The sequence below is a fragment of the Pongo pygmaeus genome, chromosome 11, assembly GCF_028885625.2.
Source record: "Pongo pygmaeus isolate AG05252 chromosome 11, NHGRI_mPonPyg2-v2.0_pri, whole genome shotgun sequence".
In the NCBI taxonomy this organism is placed as follows: Eukaryota; Metazoa; Chordata; class Mammalia; order Primates; family Hominidae; genus Pongo; species Pongo pygmaeus.
Window position 1 is genome coordinate 113,432,146 of NC_072384.2, and position 20,605 is coordinate 113,452,750.

At 35.3% G+C, this 20,605-nt stretch overlaps 1 protein-coding gene across 10 annotated transcripts in view; it reads right to left on the minus strand.

The window, feature by feature from the left end:
• The window catches only part of IKZF2 (IKAROS family zinc finger 2), a 153,163-nt gene that overhangs the window by 31,523 nt on the left and 101,035 nt on the right, over positions 1 to 20,605 (minus strand). For all 10 annotated transcript variants that reach the window (XM_054478483.2, XM_054478477.2, XM_054478481.2 and 7 more), the window contains one exon: positions 18,551 to 18,718. In XM_054478483.2, coding sequence (XP_054334458.1) covers positions 18,551 to 18,718 — 168 coding nt within the window. The remainder of the gene's footprint in view (positions 1 to 18,550; positions 18,719 to 20,605) is intronic.

Here is a 20,605-nt window from a genome sequence, read left to right on the forward strand (position 1 = left end):
TGTCCACGTTCGAGGTGCTGTAGATACAGCATTGAACGAGACAAATGTCATTCCTGCATCCACAGAGCTAACATTATTAACCATCCAAATATTGCCATTTGTTTTATAATGTAATAACAATGTTCAAAGTAAATTGAAAATCTTATACAGGACACAAACACCAGGAAAAATTGTATATAAAAAAGTATGTATGGGACTTTTAAAGTAAAATCACAGACATTTAAAAGCAAAAGAAAACTGCTTTTTATTGTTTCGGGCACTCTGGAAGAAAAATAGGCACAATTCAAACAAGAAAATGTCTTATGTAAGATTATTTTTATTAAGAGTCTAAGTTGTTGGCATCTACTTTTCTATCACTTTAAGTTAACACATTTCCTCAGATTTCTTGAACTTAACACCTAAAATAAGGAAGCAAAATGGGATTAAGCAAAATATACATTGTAACATATTTTGGCAGTGTGACAGTTATGCTTCCCCAGCATTTCTTTATCACATAAAATATTTTATTGCTTATTTTTAACATTGCTAATAAAATAATTAAACAATAAATGGAAGTAGATGCTTAATCTCTCTAAATTTTTCCACTTCTGTTAAAAATATATACATATCAATTGTTTATTCATACAACATGTATTTACCAGCTGCCTAAAATGTGGCATATATAATCATAATAATAAACATTATATTCAAAAACCATTTAACCACTAGGGATGCTCACTTCTTTCACTGTAAGTGTAACATAAATTATTTAACAGATTGGTTGATGAATTTAGGAAAAAGAGCTAGAGAAAGTATAAAGGTGCAAAAAGTTTTAATGTGGCCAGGAGATGGTACAGTAAAATCTAAGACACAAGAGAAACAGCAGATATATTTGATACTGTTTCATTATTACAAATGTGCAAAATATTCATTATGGGGAATAAAAAGTAAACAGAAAGGCTAGTAAGAATTTACTAGGCATACAGATTAAATGAATAATCCAAATTATATAGACTCTTCCTTTTAATGAGATTTCAATTAATCAAACTACTGGCATATCTTGGAGATATTGCAGGTTGAGTTCCACCCCATCACAATAAAGAATATATCCTGATAAAGTGGGTCACTCAGATAAAAGTTATGTTTATATCATACCATAATCTATTAAGTGTGCAACAGAATTGTGTATAAAAACAATGTATATACCTTAATTTTAAAAATACTTTGCTGCTAAAAAATGCTAAAGAGGCCAGGTGCAGTGCCTCACACCTGTAATACAAGCACTTTGGGAAGTGGAGGCAGGAGGATCACTAAAGCCCAGGAGTTCTAGACCAGCCTGGGCAAAATGATGAAATCTCATCTCTATAAACAATACAAAATTAGCAAAATTAGCCAGGGTGTGGTAGCATGCACCAGTGGTCCCAGTTACTCAGGAGGCTGAGAGGCTGAGGTGGGAGGATCACTTGAGCCCAGACAGTCAAGGCTACAGTCAGTTGTGATTGCACCACTGTACTGCACATACATACATACATACACTGTAAAGACAGAGCCTTCAGACTCATAATCTTTCCACTGGTGGAGGAGGGTATTGCCTCGATGTCGATGGCTACTGATTGATAAGGCTGGTGGTTGCTGAAGGCTGGGATGGATGTGGCAATTCCTTAACATAAGGCAACAATGAAGTTTGCCACATCAGTCAACACTTCCTTTCACAAAGGATTTCTCTGTAGCATGTGATGCTATTTGATATGATTTTACCCAGAGTAGAATGTCTTTCAAAATTGGATTCAACTCTCTCAAACTCTGCTACTGCTTTGTCAACTAAGTTTATGTAATATTCTAAACCCTCTGTTGTCATTTCAACAATATTCACAGGATCTGCACTAGAAGATTCGATCTCAAGAAACCACTTTCTTTGCTCATTGTAAGAAGCAACTCTTCGTCCATTCACATTTTATAATGAGACTGCAGTAATTCAGTCACATCTTCAGGCCCCACTTCTAACTCTAGTTATGTTGCTGTTTCTACCACATCTGCAGTTCCTTTCTCCACTGAAGTCCTGAACCTCCTGAAAGTCATCCATGAGGTTGAAATCAACTTCTTCCCAACTCCTGTTAATATCTTGACCTTCTCAGATGAATCACAAATGTTCTCAATGACATCTAGAATTCTGAATCCTTTCCAGAAGGTTTTCAGTTTACTTTGCCCACATCCATCACAGAAATCACTGTCTATGGCACCTCTAGCCTTATAAAATGTATGTCTTAAGTAACAAGACTTGAAAGTTGAAATTACCCATTGAACATGGGCTGAAGAATATATGCTGTCTTAACAGCCATGAAAACAACATTGATCTGCTTGTACATCTCCATTAGAAGTTTTGGGTGACAAGGTACATTGTCAATGAACTGTAATATTTTGAAAGGAATTTTTGTTTCTGAGCAGTGTCTAAACAATAGTCTTAAATTATTCAGTAAACCATATTGCAAACAAATGTGCTGTCATCCAGATTTTGCTGTTCCATTTACAGAGCACAGGCAGAGTAGATTTAGCATAATTCTTAAGGACCTCAGAATTTTTGGAATGGTCAATGAGCATTGGCTTCAACTTTAAGTCACCAGCTGCATTGTCCTACCAAGAGAGTCAGCCTGTCCTTTGAAGCTTTTAACCCAGGCATTGACTTCTCCTCTCTAGATGGCGTCTTCTAATAGAAGGCTGTTTTGTCTACACTGAAAATCTGCTATTTATCACAACCACCTTCATTAATTAGCTTAGCTAGTTCTTCTGGATGAATTAATGTAGCCTCTACATCAGCACTTGCTGCCTCACCTTGCACTTTTATGTTATAGAGATGGCTTCTTTCCTTAAACCTCATGAACCAACCTCTGCTAGCTTCCAACTTTTCTTCTGCCGTTTCCTCACATCTCGTGGCCTTCAGAAAATTGAATATTGTTAGGCTCTTCCTCAGGATTAGGCTTTGATTTAAGAGAATGTTGTGGCTGGTTTGATCTTCTATCCAGACCATTGAAACTTTCTCCATAATCAAAAGTAAGGCAGTTTTGCTTTCTTATCACTTGTGTGTTCACTGGAGTAGCATTTTAAATTTTCTTCAATAACATTTCCTTTGCATTCACAACGTGGCTGTTTGGCACAGGAGGCCTATCTTTTGGCATGTTTTGCCTGTTGACACACCTTCCTCACTAAGCCTCATCATTTCTAGCTTTTGATTTAAAATGAGAAATATGAGTCTTCCTTTCACTTGAACACTTAGAGGCCATTGTACAGTTATTAAGTGGCCTAATTTCAGTATTTTTGCATTTCAGGAATATAGAGGCCAGGTGAGGGACAGAGAGACAGAGAAACTGGCCAGTTGGTGGAGCAGTCAGAGCTTACACATTTATCAACACAAACATTTAAGTTTGCCAGCTTGTATAGGTGTGGTTCGTGGTATCCTAAAACAGTTATAATAATAACAAGAAAGATCACAGATCACAAAACAGACATAATAATGAGCAAATGTGAAATATTGAAAGAATTATTAAAATGTGACAGAGAGACATGATGTGAGCATGTGTCATTGGAAAAATGGTATCAACCGACTTGCTTGGAATTAGGGTTACCACAAACTTTCAATTTGTAAAAAACGCAGTATCTGTGAAGTGCAATAAAGTAAGGCACAATAAAGGAAGTTATGTTTGTATTTCCTTTCATCTGACTTTCTATATTACAATAACTCAGGCTTATGAGTAAGCAAATAATTTGGATAGCAAACAGCTCCCAAAATAATCAATTCAGAAGCAAATAGCTTGCTCTAACTTATGGGATATTCATATAAAGAATATGTATTTGTATAACCAGAATGTAGTTTCTTACTTGGATCTCAAATTCTAACCCTAATGCCAGGTGTGTGTGAAGCCTAGGTTAAGTTAAATTAGGAAATAGTTGTACCTAACTCACAGCATTTCTGTGAGTATATATATTTTTTAATCCATATGGAAAACTCAAGGTACTTAACGCACAATAAATGCTCAATAAGTGGAAAATCTTTTTTTTCCCTGTAGCAGTCAACACCTTCTAACGTATTATATAATTTGTTAACTGATTCTTGCCTGTCTCCCCTTATTAAAATGTAAGCTCCACAAAGACAGTCTTGCAGTCCACAGTCTCACAGAGCTTACATTCGAGTGAGGTGGGACGGCACAGACAACATGTGTATTAACTAAACACCAACATAACCACAGATTCTGATTCAAGCTTTTTATTAAGATAGAGATGGCAAAATAGAACTAAGGGGATGCTTCTGGTAGGTTGCTTATGGATGCCACTATTTTCAAAGAGATGACATTTAAGCTAACATCTGAAAGATAATAAGGCAACTGTGCCAAGATCTTGGGAAAACGCTCAAGGTGTTGACTTCTAGGGTCATCCATTAGTTCAAAAACAGTAGGAAAGAATAAAGAAAACTCGGGTTGCAAAGAACCCAGAGTGAGGCATAAAGTAGTAGAAGATCAGACAGGAGAAGTGGGCAGAACCACCAATGGCCATGATTAGTAGTTTGATTTTATTATAAAAGCAATGGAAAACCATTAAAATATTTTAAGAAGAGGAGTGACATGATTTAAATCAGATTTTAAAGTAACATTCTGGTTGCTATCTGGAGAATAGATTGGGAAGCAGGAGTATAGTGGCTGAGAGCAGATACCCTAGATTCAGACTAGATTCAGACAGACCAGAGCTTATATCTCAGCTTTCATGAGTATATTGGAAGTTGGATAAAATGTAAACATAGAGTTATAATGGTATGATTTTTTTGCTATATCAGATCATAATTTTTAAAGTACTCTCACAAATATAATTTATACTATTGTTAGATTTATTTTGTTCTAAGCTGCTATATGTCTTCAAGCATCATGGTAGATTTTTGTTCATAAGAGCATGATACAATTCTTGTTTTATTGTGCTGTGGGTGTGTATGTGTGTGTTTGAAATCTAATCCAATAATATACTGTTGCCAAATCATGGAAAATAAAAGAAAAATAAGGTGAAAGTATAATCTGTATAAGCTGAGGAGGCATACATGTAATATGTAAAATGACTGTGTGAGGACATTAGGTAACATCTCTTTCTTTAAACTTGACTCTACTTATCTGCAAAATAAGGCCCTTAAAATGATGCTTGTCACAAAATAAGAACTTATTAAATATACCCATAATTTTTAATTTTTGTAATAGACTAATATTTATCATGTACTAGGAAATATACTCAACCATCATTAACCTCCATGAATCTTTAAAACCTTTCTAGTTAATATAAGAATATTCAAATAAAATAATCTGTCCATTAACTAATTCATTCAATCAATATGGTATATAAGGGATGAAGATGCAAAACAGAATAAGCTCTCTTCTTTGAGATGCTGAATCTAGAACCTTTTATTCTTATCCAGATGCTTACAATCATTATCATCATATTTCTATACAATTTAAAAGGACTCCACTCTGATAGATTTCTGATACCTTACATACAATTTTAATTATATTCTAAATATATTTTACATGCTTATGATAGATGATACTTGGTTTTTATCTTTCTTATTTGTCTGATTTTCTACCATTTGAGAGTTTTCTTACAGTATTTGGCAAGATAGTATAGGCTGTGGATGAACAGGTTTCTTTGACTCACATACACAGATCAAGTAGGAAAAATTGAAAGAAATGGTAAAGGTTAGGTTAGAAAAAAACATCCAAACAAAACACACCACACACACACACACACAAGTCCCAGTGTGTCATGCCCTTCTGGATACTAGGTGAGTAATAAAGTTTGCGTGCAGCCTCTCCACTTCTGTTGTGGAGTTCCAAACATGCCAGGCCTGCAGACTCATGGTGTGGAAGGGAAAATTTGAAATGGCCAAAGTTAAGACTGTCCACACTAAATCCATGCAGGGTACAAAACTGTGGTAGCAAGCTTCGGAATGAGGACAGTGTAGATTATTTAGAACAATGAGAAAGCACCCAAGAATCTTGTCCATTTCTTTAGAACTCCTGATAATAAAGAAGGAAGGAAAGCTTCCTACAGTAAATTGATCTACATGACTTGCACCAAAGTGAAAAGAGCTACATAGAATTATAAAAGAAAGGCTTATTAATTCCTTCTAGAAATAGGGTCTGAAAGAAGCATGACTACTACAATTCATAAAAGATGAGATTGTATATGCTATTAAAAGTTTTACTTTCTTTTATAAGAAACATAAAATGAAGAGTAGATACATAATGATTATTGGTCTGGGGTAGGGGGAAAGAGGTGTTCTACCTGGTGGAAATCAAATGGGCTGTCTTACAGCTGGCCTGACTGAAAGTGGCTTTTACCTTCTGGGCAAATTTCAATGAGTAGGACCTCAAGTGTGTGTTTTAAGAGTCAAGAATGAAAATATTAATCCCATTTCCTTTCTTCAGTGTTTATTGCAAAGCATACAGTGAGGCACCAAGGGCATCAGTATCAGAATTTGATGGATGAAATCGGCACAGCACAGTTATGCAAATCATGTGTGCAACTGACACTGCTTGTGTAATTATCAGTATAATCCACCTCTATCAGCCACCTCCAGGAAGGAAAGGAGGGGCTGAGGGTGGGGAAAGTTCACACTTGGGAGATCACCCAGAAAGTGGGCCAGGTGCCAGGTCTACAATCAGTTTAAAACAGTTCCTTCTCATGAGAAGCCTGCAACACAAATTATACTACATTTAATGCATCATCACTATTATGAATGAGCTGCACTGGATTCAATTTCTAAACCAGCATAATTTAATTCAATGTGTCTATCCTTAAAAAAAAAAAAAGTCATGGTGGTCTGTTTTGTTTTGTTTTCTTTTCTTTTCTTTTTTGAGACAGAGTCTCACTCTGTCCCCCAGGCTGGAGTGCAGTGGCAGGATCTCTGTTCACTACAAGCTCCGCCTCCCAGATTCACGCCATTCTCCTGCCTCAGTCTCCCTTAGCTAGGACTACAGGCGCCTGCCACCACGCCTGGCTAATTTTTTGTATTTTGAGTAGAGACAGGGTTTCACCGTGTTAGCCAGGATGGTCTCGATCTCCTGACCTCGTGATCCGCCCGTCTCAGCCTCCCAAAGTGCTGAGACTACAAGCATGAGCCACCGCGTCCAGCTGGTCTGGTTTTAAAATAACATAAATATGAAAACAACTGATTATCATAATCTTCTGGCCAAGTACCTAATTATCAGAAATTTTTGTCCTCAATCATTCCACAAAACTATCAGTACTATCAATATCCAAAGGTGTATAACTTGCAGCTATCCCATCTTATACAAAACATTTTGCATGATACATACACTGAAGAGAGTTATTTATGTACTTTTTTTCTGGAAGTCGTTACAAAAAAAAAGTGAAGTAATGTGGAAGCAAATGGATGAAGGATTGAGGGAAAAAGACTTATAAGAAAGACAAGAAAGAGCAGACCACAACACTCAAAAGAAGAGGGGAAGATAATTTAAATAAAACAAAATAGAAACTGGTGTATTATAAAAGAGAGTAAATGATGATAAATGCTACAGTACATTAGAAAATACTTTAGCTTATGAAATCACTGATCAGTTGTCAATTTAAAGAAACAATGTGCTTGTGATAATAAATTCCTTAGTAAGAGATGACAATGCGTTTGAGGGTATGCTACTCTCGTGACAAATTAAGAGACTATTTCTATGAGATTTAAAACTAGAGCAACTAACATTATGTTGTCTCTTTAAACAATATGGTCAAAGATGAGCTCCATCTTGATCCAAGCCACATGGTAATTTTTTATTTTATTTTTAAGAAATTTGAAGATGTGAAGAAGACCATCTTGTCTTACCAGTTTCTCTGAGGGCATGTAGCATATACCTTAAAAATGCATGTTAGTGTGAAATTCTATTAAAGATAAATGTGCAAATATATTTAAACATAGGATGAGTCATAATACTTTACAGGAATTTTCTCATAATAAGTAAAGGCATAACTAAAAAATATAAACTAGGCTATTTAATTGGGATTTTTAAAAGTCAATATTAGGAACTAATATAAGCATTCAATATTTCTGAGCTATTTTTGTGGATAAAACATAGTCCTTGGAACTACAGGGACTTGAAAAATAAAGATAGTCCATGTGTGTGTATATATATATATATATATATATATATATATATATATATATATACTAAAAATGTTTTTTAGTTGGGAGGAAGTTGTTGTTTTAACAGATGGGGATTTATATGGTACATCTGGTCCAGTTCCTTTTTATGGAACAGAATAGCTTTAAACTGACAATTAGACATAAACAACAAACTTCATAAGCTGAAAATTGTCAAACACTGAATAGGTCACAAAGTAGTGTTGTAAAAATCAACATTCCTAAAGTGTTTGGAAGTAAGATAGATATATGTTCAGAATAGTTTAGGCATATTAACCCTAAGTCAAAAGAACTTTGACATTGTAAGGTTCCTCAAATCTCTCTTACTCCAAAGTTATGTGATACAGATAACTAATTTTACAAAGTAGTTATTTTTAAGTGATATACACAAATAAATAATTATATCATATGCTCAATGCTGGTTCAATTGAAAGCTAAGGTTTTACTTAGAATTTAATAAGCATTATTGAAAATATGAAATAATTATTTTCTTAAAATGAGGATGAACAAAAATATTAGAAAACAATTCCTTTACTTATTTTCTTACTTAAGGATATTTTACTTATAAATCTTTGAAAAAAACTTAGTTTTAGAACAAGTATCTTAAATATATGGTACTCTTAATAAGTATTTGGCTTTTTTAGAACATAAGAGATAATGAATAAATGTCTTTGGGAAATTAAGATTTTTAATTTTCAAATGTATTTGGATGATTCCGTTTTTGAGCAATAAATAATTTTCATAGTAATCTGCACCAGTATAATTCTATAGCCAAAATTGAATTTTTCATCTGGTAGAAAAATATTTTGAGACTCTATGAAACGCATTCTGTTTTTTTAACTTTTATTTTAAGTTCAGGGGTACATGTGCAGGTTTGTTATATAGGTAAACTTGTATCATGGGGATTTGTTTTTTTGTATAAATTATTTCATCATTCAGATATTAAGGCTAGTACCATTAGTTATTTTCTCCTGATTCTCTCCTTCGTCCCACCCTCTACTCTCCAATAGGCCCCAGTATGTGTTGTTCCCCTCTATGGAGACACATTCTTACTCATCATTTTTCTCTTTATAATTTATAAAAAGAAATATTTAACACATATATATGTTTCTCATATATTAAAATTATACACTCTTCTGTTTTAAACCTTTAATTTGGGTACAGCATAAGAGTATATACAAAATACACCTGAAATGCTAATTAGAAAAAGTATGTAATTCTATTTCCTCCTAGAATTTTTAAAATAACAAGTATGCTAAATATTATTTTGACTAATAGGGGTCCAGGGCTTAATTTAAACACTATTTCCCTCAGAGTATTAGGTACGATAAAGAAAGTAAAAGGTGTAATATATACGATGTACAAAGTATAGTAATCAAATTTATAAGAATGAAAGAACTATAATCACCTGTAAAACTGAAAAATCTGAGACAAACTAATAAAAATCGTTTTTATAGCAGATGCATTGATTCATCATTAAATAGTCACTTAAGGGCGGGCGCGGTGGCTCACGCCTGTAATCCTAGCACTTTGGGAGGCTGAGGCAGGTGAATCACCTGAGGTCAGGAGTTCAAGACCAGCCTGGCCAACAGGGTGAAACCCTGTCTCTACTAAAAATACAAAAATTAGCTGGGCGTGGTGGTGCACGCCTGTAATTCCAGCTACTTGGGAGGCTGAGGCGGGAGAACCACTTGAACCCAGGAGGCAGAGGTTGCAGTGAGCCGAGATCACGCCACTGCACTTCAGCCTGGGCCACAGAGTGAGACCCTGTCTCAAAAAAAAAAAAAAAAAAAGTCACTTAAATACTATGTTAAAAGTTTACATAAAGCAAAGTAGATGATTTGCATAGTAAATCTCAAGATTACTGAATAGCAAGAGTTTCAAGTATAGACTAATACCTTTTATTTTCCTATAACTTTATGTAATGTATCTCTGGGACATGTTTTTAAAAGTGCACTTCACTTTCTCAGTGGGCTAATAACTTGACTGTAATCTTTTTTTTGGGGGGAGGGATGGAGTCTTGCTCTGTTGCCCAGGCTGGAGTGCAGTGGGGTGATCTCGGCTCACTGCAACCTCCGCCTCCCGGGTTCAAGCAATTCTCCTGCCTTAGCCTCCCGAGTAGCTGGGACTACAGGCGTGTGCTATCACGCCCAGATAATTTTTTGTATTTTTAGTAGAAACACAGTTTCATCATGTTAGCCAGGATGGTCTCGATCTCCTGACCTCATGATCCGACCGCCTCAGCCTCCCAAAGTGTTAGGATTACAGGTGTGAGCCACCGCGCCCGGCCACAACTCGACTGTAATCTTTAGCTAATCTTTGTTCATAAAACATTTCAATTATTTATTTGTCTCCCCTTTCCCTCTTCTCCTTCCCCTTCTTAAAATGTCATTCACATTTCACATAAAAAGAGTTATTATTTTTTTCTTCCTTAGACACTTCAAGGCTATCAGATGTAGGATATCAGACAGTAGTAGACAAGAAATATTGGCACTGTGAAGACTCAATATAAACCTTAAGATGTTAATTTCGTTTCATGCAAACTTATTTTAAAATAAACTAAGGCAAAATACTAAAAAAGAAGTAATTTGGAGGAGTGGAGACTACTCTTTAGGGTGTGGTAGTAGTGACTGATTAGCAAAATCCAGGGAGAAAAGATAACACATTGTAGTTTGCATCATATAATAGCAGCACCAGGAGATTTAAAGAGCAAATTAAGTGACTTGACAACGTCCCATAGCTAATTTGCAGCAAGGCCACCCTAAAACCCACATCTTGATCTCCTGACTTCTAGACAGTACATTTTTTTTTTCAATCATTAGGAGTTACTTCAGTAGAGTTAAAGCTTTATAGAACAAACATATGAGCTGTGTCATTTATCCTTTAGCAGGGTGGTGATGAGCACAAATTGTTGAGTTTGCTGCCTTAGTTTAAATCCAGGGTCTGCCTGTGTGACTTCTTTTCTGCCTCAGTGTACAAGAGGAATAACCAAAGCGAGAGGTTCTCATAATGAACCTGCCTCTCCATTCTCTTTGTAAAACATACTAGTGGATAACCAAAAACACTGAATTCTTGGAGCTCATAGGTTCTTCTTTGGTATGTCCAAGTATACTTCTAGCAATTGAGCTGTATGTAATCACTAAGAGTCTGGTATAACTGTAGCAAAACCTATTTATGCCAGTTTACCTGCTATAATTATTTCCAATGAAATAATTACAAAAAGAATACTGTTTCTATGAAACCAAATTTTACCACTTTGAAAAGATTCAATAAAGATAAGCTGATAAAGATATTTCTAAAGAAATGAATGTGGGCAAAAATAATCATAAAAATTAGTGAAAAAATCTTTAAAAATGAATAGAAGTCTGATCGCTTCACAGGATCTTTAAGTTCTTAAAGACACTGAAAATGTAACTAAAGATGATGTGTTATGGGTATGGTTTAGGCCAGAAAAATTACATGCTATTCAACAACCAAATTTCTGACTGAAAGAAAGAGCTTGGCCTTAAATCAAAAGATAAATAATAAAATATATATTAAATTTATATTTTTTAAAGTAAAAACTTTTCAAAAATGCATTTTCCATGTTACTAGACTTATTGCTATTAATCTACAATCTCTTTTTGCTTATGTTAGATAAAAAGGTTTTTTATTAAAGAAACCATGGAAAATGCTTAGTATAGTGTCTACTGTCTAGGGAAAGCTCAAGAAATTCCAGATAAATAACCTAACTACCAGGCCTACACAATAAAAACCAAGACACTACTTGGTGTCCTGTAGAGGACAAGAAGAGTTCCTAAGCAGAAAAATACCACCTTGTACAGGGATCATGCAAGGTAAATGAAATACACACACACACACACATACACACACACACACACATACACACACACACCCCTAGTATTTACTTAATACATATTGTATTCCAGATATTTTTCAAAGTATTTTTCATTTCTTAAACTGTAACATCTATCACAGTAACATATTCATGCACATGAATACTGGGCTTGTTGTTACCAACCTACTAAATGAAAATCAAGATGAGAAATTTTTAAGTCTACAATATAGGAAGCAGAAATGTGGTATTAATATCCAACATGATAAATAACAATACAATAAAACAATGGACAGTTTATTACCCAGAGGAAAAAGGGAGGCAAATACTTTCTACCAATAATAATATTCATAAAAACAGAGATTAAATCTAAAATCATTATATTCCCCTTAATACTCTATATCAGCAGTTCCCAACCTTTTCAACACCAGGGACCAGTTTCATGGAAGACAATTTTTCCACAAATGACAGGTGGTGGGGGAATGGTTTCAGAATGAAACTATTCCATCGCAGATCATCAGGCATTAGATTCTCATAAGGAGCACACAGAGTAGGTCCCTTGCATGCGCAGCTCACAATAGGGTGCGTGCCTATGAGAATCTAATGCTGCCACTGATCTGACAGGAGGAGGAGCTCAGGCAGTAATGCTTGCTCACCGCTGCTCACCTCCTGCTATGTGACTCAATTTGTAAGAGGCCACCCACTGACTAGTACTGGTCTGCAGCCAGGAGGTTGAGGACCCCTGCTCTATACTAGTAATTTTAAGCACTAGTTCTTAAATTTTAGTTAATCTGTGGCACATTCTCTGTTTGGCTGCCATAGCCATTTTCCACACTTCTTTGCTCTGCTCTTGCAAAAGCTAATTTTTATTGGCTTTAATCAATAGGCTCCCTTGTCCTCTGGCTTCTGGTTAAGTTTAGTCAATGTGAGGCACCAGTAAGAGACTGAAGGGTGGAAAGAGTGAGGTCAGGGTGTTTATTCCCCAAGTCACAGGTTAGCAAAGGCTACATTCTTCTACTGAAGGTCAGTGTCCAAGACCCTTTCCTATTTCTCTTAATTCCAGTGACCTCTAGATCCCCCGTCTCTTTCAGGCTAGAGCTAGTAAATGGCTTCCTACTATTGTAAACCCAACCATCTTTTTGTAGACTACCCTTATTCTTAACCATTCTTTTGTGAATATTTGTCTTCCATGCATGTCCCCAAATTTTCCCCACTTGAGTGTCTTACTGTTTTCTTGTCAGGATCCTGACTGATAAAGAGATACTGATATCAGAAATGGCCCAAAGCTCCAGTCAAAATGAAATTCAAGGATAGCAGGATAGCCTCCTTATCAGGGAGTTAATGGGACAGTAGTGATCCAAGGCATGTGCTGGCAAGATGATTATTCAAATTGTCACTGGTGGTAGAATGGAAGGAGGTACAACGCAGGGTAAGGCTTTGGGAGCTGTGGCATTACTTGCTAAAGCAGCAATGGTAGTGTGTAAAGATTATAGCATGATATGGCTCATGGCCCTAAGGAGCACACAAAGGTGAAAGACAAACTGAGTGCCTTGAATACTCAAGTCAGAATACAGGCAAAATACAAGAAAGTTTATGTCAGCTTTAAAAGGGTCCCTTATCTACTTAAGCCTCAGGGCAAATAAGGCTGAAGACCAACTCCAGAATCTGATTTGAAGGGTTATAGAATTGCAATGCTAAATACAATGGACAATACTAAGACCATTAGTTTTTGGTAGTGGGGCAATGATGAGAAAGCAGAGAAACATGGGATGGTAGTATCTTCTCCCTCCCCCTCAACAACTTCATTGAGGTATAATTAATATACATAAAACCATAGTAAAAAAACAAGAAAAATAAAAAATATTATTTCAACATGTAGCACTAGCCATATTTAGGTGTTTAGTAACCACATGAGGCTAGTGGCTACCATATTGGACAGCATAGCCCTACAACTATCACCTCTCCCAAGACAGCAAACTAAAAGAAATAATAATTCTATGGATGAATAACAGACATTAGTGAAACCATCAGAAAACTGAAAGATGTTAGGGGTGATAATTCATACTATACACCCATTTAAACTGTTTATTAGGCTAATGCATGGCATTGATGCAGACTTAATCATTTCATAATGCTAACTGTAGATGCAGTTTTAGCTGTACAATCTTTACTGGAGCATATTAATATAGCCACCGACACTAGGTATGAAGCAATGAACTTGATTTCTGTTTAAGGTAATTTGTATAACAAAGATAATCAGAAGCAGTTCTTTCCCTTCACACTACAGGAGCAACATACTTTTACTCTCTTACCTTAAGGCTAGGTCAACTCTACTCTCTTTGTCATAACATAGTCTGGAGAAATCTTGTTCATCTTGACATCCCACAAAACATCAAGCTGGAATATTATATTCATGACATTACACTGATTGAACTTGGGAGCAGGATATAGTAAATACCTGAGATGCCTCAGTAAGAGATATATGCTATAGAATAGCAGATAAACTCCAAGAAAGTTCAGGGACTTTCAGCATTGATAAAATTTTATAGGCCACTTATCTGGGCATGCTGAAATAGATCCTCCATCGTAAGTGAGAAATTGCTGCACCCTGCACCTTCCTTCGTGAAAATGAAGCACAAAATGTGGTGGCCTCTCTAGATTTTAGAAGCAACATAGACCATATTTGGGTATACTTCTGTGGTGCATATACTAGGTAATCCACAGGCTGTCCATTTTGAGAGCAGCCTGGGGCAAGAAAAGGATCTACATCATACCCTACCATGATGAAAGCTCCCTCTACTTTTGACTCTAAGATTCAGCAGATGCAATGATTTTTGGAAATGTCTGTGGCAAATGGAGATGCTGTATGACATCTCTGTCAATGGAAGCCTCAGTGTGTAGATCCCTTGTGGTTTTATAGTAAAGATGTGCAGTTTTCTAACAATAACTAATCTCCATTTGAAAAGCCACTCCTTACTTGCTAATGAACTTTGGTTAAGACTGTGTACCAGGCCATAGGACTCTGAATGACAATGTAACCCAAACCATGCATCATGAACTAGGTGTTATCTAATTCAACATATCAAAAAAGTACACAACATCATTTCCTTGGTATATTTTCCTTCCCTTCAGCCTTCTTATGCTAGTTGAGGAAGCTCAAGTATACTGTATGAGCAAGTAGCTCAGAGGTCCCTAATACCTGCTACTACTGCTGCTCAATCTTTTTGCTTCAACCCGTATGTATGGCCTCATAGGGTATTCTCAGTGACTAGCTGATGAGGAAGAAACAGTGTGGATCTGGTTTGTAAATAAGAGTGTCTGGAATTCAATACCAGCTGTGACTATGGTGTTTACAGGTCCACTTAAGGGACAGGGCCCTGAAATACAGTGGCTATCCCTCCGGCAGCCAGAATTTCATTCAGCTAGTACATTTAACCATACACTTTGCATGGAAGAAGAGACAGTTGAGGTAATGATATATGGCATGGCCATATGGTCAAGGACTTCAAAAAACAAAATTGGACGACTGGTGACAGAAGGTCTAGGGGAGAGTTATGAGGATGTATCCTTCAGAATTGGTACAAAATGTAATGATATGGTATTCTATGTAAATTCTCTCTAGAGGGCATTCACTGTAGTGAAGGCTCTTAGTAATCTGGAGGGGGTAATCTCATGAATCTCAGACTCTTTACCAGGCTTATCTGGTACTTTCTCAGTGGGCCAATGGACAAAGTGACAATGGGAGTAGGGACACAGAAACTGAACAGATTCAATTACATGGACTTCCTCTTCTCTATGACTGATTTAACTATCACCACTGCTGAGCTCACAATTTTCCAATGCTGAGACCCTGATATGGCACCATTCCTGAGGGAGATCAACCAAGCAAGTAGTGGCAGGCAGGTTACATTTGACTCTTTCCAACATGGAGGAGGCAGAAATATATCCTAATAGGATGTGCCTTCCCTTTCTCTTCAATATTTTTGCAAGCTCCCTCAAGTATAGATTTAACAGAATGCCTTACCAATTACCCTGGTATTCCTTGCTACACTGCCTTCAACCAGGAAACTCCTTTTTATGGCAAGACAAATACAATTAGCACAAATCTATAGAATGCATGGGTCATACCCCATGTATCACCACCCAGAATCAGATGGCTACATGGAGTGGTGAAATGGCCTACCAAAGGAGTGGTTCATGTATTGTTGCCAGCTGGGAGGAGTTTGGGTGTGCTCTACAGGATATTATATATGGCCAACATCATCTCCTCCATAGCCAGAAGGCATGAGTCTGAGAACAAAGAGGTTAAGGTAGAGGTGGCCACTCTAATAACATCAAATAACCCATTTAAAGGCTTTTTACTCTGTGTCCTGAAACCCTCAGATTGGTGGTTTTGGAGATCTCAGTTCCCAAAAGAAGAATGTTTTCTCCAGGTTTCAGAGATCTGGTCCTGTTGTATTGGAAGCTGAGAATACTCACTAGCTATTTTGGGCATGTCAAGCTGCTAAACAAACAGGGACTGGCTTGTAATTTTTCCAGACTACCAGAATGATTTGGAGTTGTTGCTATACAATGAGGACAAGAAGAACTATGCTTGGAACTCAGGGGATTTACTGGGGCATCTCTTTAGAAATACGTATCTAATAATTTTGGTTATTGAAAAATTATAGTAATATAAGAAAGACAGGACCACCGAAGACTCAGAACCTATAAAATTTTAGTCACCTATCAGATAAAGAACCTTATTTAGCTGATGTGCTAAACAGAGTAAGAGTAAGGGGAAGATGTATTTGAGTGGAAAAAGAACACTGTAATGATCAATTTTGAGCTTTCTGGCAAATTAGAGAAGCAAAAACTGTAGCAACTCTGTTTTATGTTCTATCTATTATGAAGAACATTAGGGATGGCTAGTATTTTAGATTCCAATTGGAAGCATGATTGAATTGGTATCAGCTCTTGGTGACGCAGTAGCTGGATGCCCCCTCTCCAATAGTGACTCCATTAAACTCTCTTGAATTACCCAATTTGAATATATCTATTTATATATCTGCAAAAATCATAACTTGATATACTAAATTGCAAAATGAGCACGATGGCAGTTATAAGGACCATGTCTTTATTTATGAAGACAGATAACATAATATGTACAAACAAAACCATGATATTAAAAACAACATGATTTCAACAAAAATAAGATGGATGTTTAAAGTTATTTATTACATGAAGTTGAGGCAAAACTATATGTTCACGAAGATCTATTTGTCATATAACCTTTGAACAACTCAATAATAATTTAACTCTGGCTAGAGTACATGACAAGCTAAAGGAAATGCCTATCATGTCCTAAAAGTATATTTCAATAAAGAACTTTTTGTAATAAAACACTGCTTTAAGATATAATTTTGATAGCACAATTTTAAAATAAAACATAAAATGTTGTAGTTGGAAGTAAGTGAATTCCTTCAACTCAGGGAGGAAAGAAAAATATATACTTAAAATATTTTGTTTTCATGTCTGCATTAATTTTTTTTTTGTAACTGCCCCAAATTTAAGAGTTAATGTTTAAAGTAGTTTTACATGATTCACATTCATGTTTAAAAACTTAGTACAGCCTTAAGGATAAAAAGGAAAAATGTAAAGAGAGATAATACAATAAGCATTATCTCACAACCTCAGCACTCTCCAATACGATTTGTCAGTGTAGATTAAAATATCACTTCCATCATATCTTCATATTAAAATTAAAATTTAGTATGTCATTATGAACAGAAGAAACAAATAAAACTGGCTTGAGAGTATTCTACATTAATTTTCCACCTTTAACTTCTTGGTTATGAAAATTTATGCTAAAAGTCAAATGAGATTCATTTGGATTTCTGATCATTCTTTTCTCTTTTATGTGTTATATTCTGGCATTTCTTAAAAACATTAAATTTATTTTTTTCTTTTATTCCCAAGAACTTGTCATATTGTACATTTTTTTAATGATTTATGAAACACAGCAAAGTTTCAGAGTACCCAATGACTATAGTTTGAGAGCTGAAGATACAAGGAGAGTTAAAATTAGAAAATAAAATACTCAAACAGCCAATTTTCTGAGTATATTTTCAAATTTAAAAGAAACAATTTTATTTTCCACAGAGATCCCAGCCTGAGCACTGTATCAGCAAAAAAAACCATCAGTTTTCATTTCCTCTATAGTAACTTGAAACATAACTGATATTATACTGGATCTTCACTTATCTTGGATTAACCATAATGACTGCATTCTTAATTGTAAAATTTTAAAATCATAGAAAATATATAACAGCTGCTTTCTTATTCTAATATATTGAAGATACTCTTCAGTTGACAGTGCTCCTTTCTGCCAAGCCGTAAAGTCTAAAAATGAAAGATACATGCATCTTGCAAGATTTATCAATTATTTAATGTACACCAATAACAATATTGTCTTGGTCATTACTGACTACATAACAAAGCCATGTTACTATCATTCAATAGTACTCTTCTAAATTTTCCTGTTTTACTTTTCTTCTCAAGGAGTTGGTGACACTTACCAGAGTGGGTCCTGAGGTGTCCTGTGAGGGCGTCCCTTCTTCTACAGGCGTAGCTACAGAAAGGACATTTGAACGGCTTCTCTCCAGAGTGTAACTTTATGTGTCTCAGAAGGTTGCCCTTCTGAGTAAAAGAAGCTCCACACTGGTTACAGTGGAAGGGGCGTTCACCTGCAGTAAGGAGAAGAAATGGGAAGGATCAACTAGGGTATGTGCAAGTGATTAATTTGCCATCCACTGTTAACCAAAGCCAGTTCTCTATGCTAAAAATGTTCATCTCCCTCATAAGTCTTTTAAACATTTATCTTCCTAGAATTTGCTTTGCCAATACAGTTACCAAAGTCTCAAGTTTTACATCAAATGATCTTTACCCTTCTATGTATAAATGTGACAAAAGTCCTATCATTGACTTAGAAGAATAACAATAATAGCATTTATCATTGGTTGAACAATGAGGTGCTGTCACTTTACTGCCTTACGCACAATTGTATGCTTTCCATAGAATATATCAATCCTTTCTTACAATGACAATAATTAGGTAGTACTAATTTTAATTAACAAATGAAATTAAAATCCATAGATCAAAGTATTTTATTACACAGAGCTAGAAAGTAGTCAAGGTGAGAAATGAACCTGGTCAGTTTGGCTACAAAATCTTGTTCTCTTTATTTTACCATGCTATCTCTTTAAAATTGGCACAAAATTTGAGCTGAAAGAGACCTTCAGTCTAATTCCCTCATTTAGCTGATATGGAAAGGGGCAACTAAAAGGTACAGCAAATGAACCAGCTTACAAAGCTCATTAGTACAAGATTTTCAGATACAGGCCAGGTTTCTTGATTCTCCTGGTCACTAACAGTAAAACCTTTAGCAAAATTTCCAAATAAAATTATTCATCCAGACATGTCCTGTATACCTTTTTTGTGAAAATTATTATTTGAAAGGAATCTTTTCTCCCCGTTTTTCTATTACTGATATTGCTATGAAGTTTTTAAGCCTCAATTATAAGTTTGGTCTGTTGCCATCAACTGACTCACCAATGTCATCAAATATAAAAACATGTACGCAATGAAGCAGTACAACTGGCAAGTAGGATCAAATTGATAGCCTTATCAAACCATAAAGAAAATGCTATTATTTTAAATTCACCTATCACTAAAGATATACATAAAATACAAATTCAAATATAAGTAAATAGTAAAAATGTATCATACTAAAGCTCTAAGTTTAGAATAAAAAGAACATTACAAAACAATTCCCTTTTGGTTGAACTGGACCATTTCTGTACCTGCAGTTAGATGATGACTGTAATTTTAATAGTTTTTCAAAAAGCTTACATTGAAATGTCATGTTTCATACATCTTTAACTGAAACACACATAATAATAGTGAATAATAAAAACTCAAGGTTTTTTGGCCCTTTGACATAATGCAAACTCAATGATTCTTTTATTAAAGAAAGCTAAGAGGTATAAATAAGAAAAACTATGGTCACTTTCTGGCAGCAGCTACTGCAAATTCTATCATATAGATTTGTTATAAAACCTAGATAAATTTAAAAATTGATAGATCAGGTATATCTCAAATTCTGTAGTATTTAGTGTTTTGGGAACTTAATGAGGTACATACCAAAAAGGTGTCATCTGTGTGTGTGGTGGGGGTTAAGGTTTTTTCTTAAGAAATCTGGAGCTCTTATGAGCTATATGTACAAGAGGTCCTATATTGATAATATTGGATTGAAAAAAATTATCTATAATGTTAAAGTTCCCTTAAGCGGTATTTTCTTCACTTTGATTAACCTGGTAAGATTTATATCTCCTCATACAAAGTCTTCCAACATAAGGTTTTAAAATAAATAGAATTTTGGCAGATCTTTTTTATTTTACACACAATATACAACTTGATTATTTGATTATCTTTCCTAATGGAATCACAGGCTGCAACTTTTTAAATCAAGAATTTTCCACTCCCTACCCCTGCCATGGAATTACATAATAATAAAAGGAAAGATGGAGGCAATTCTTTGACAAATCAAATTTTTAAAGAAAAAGGAAAATAGC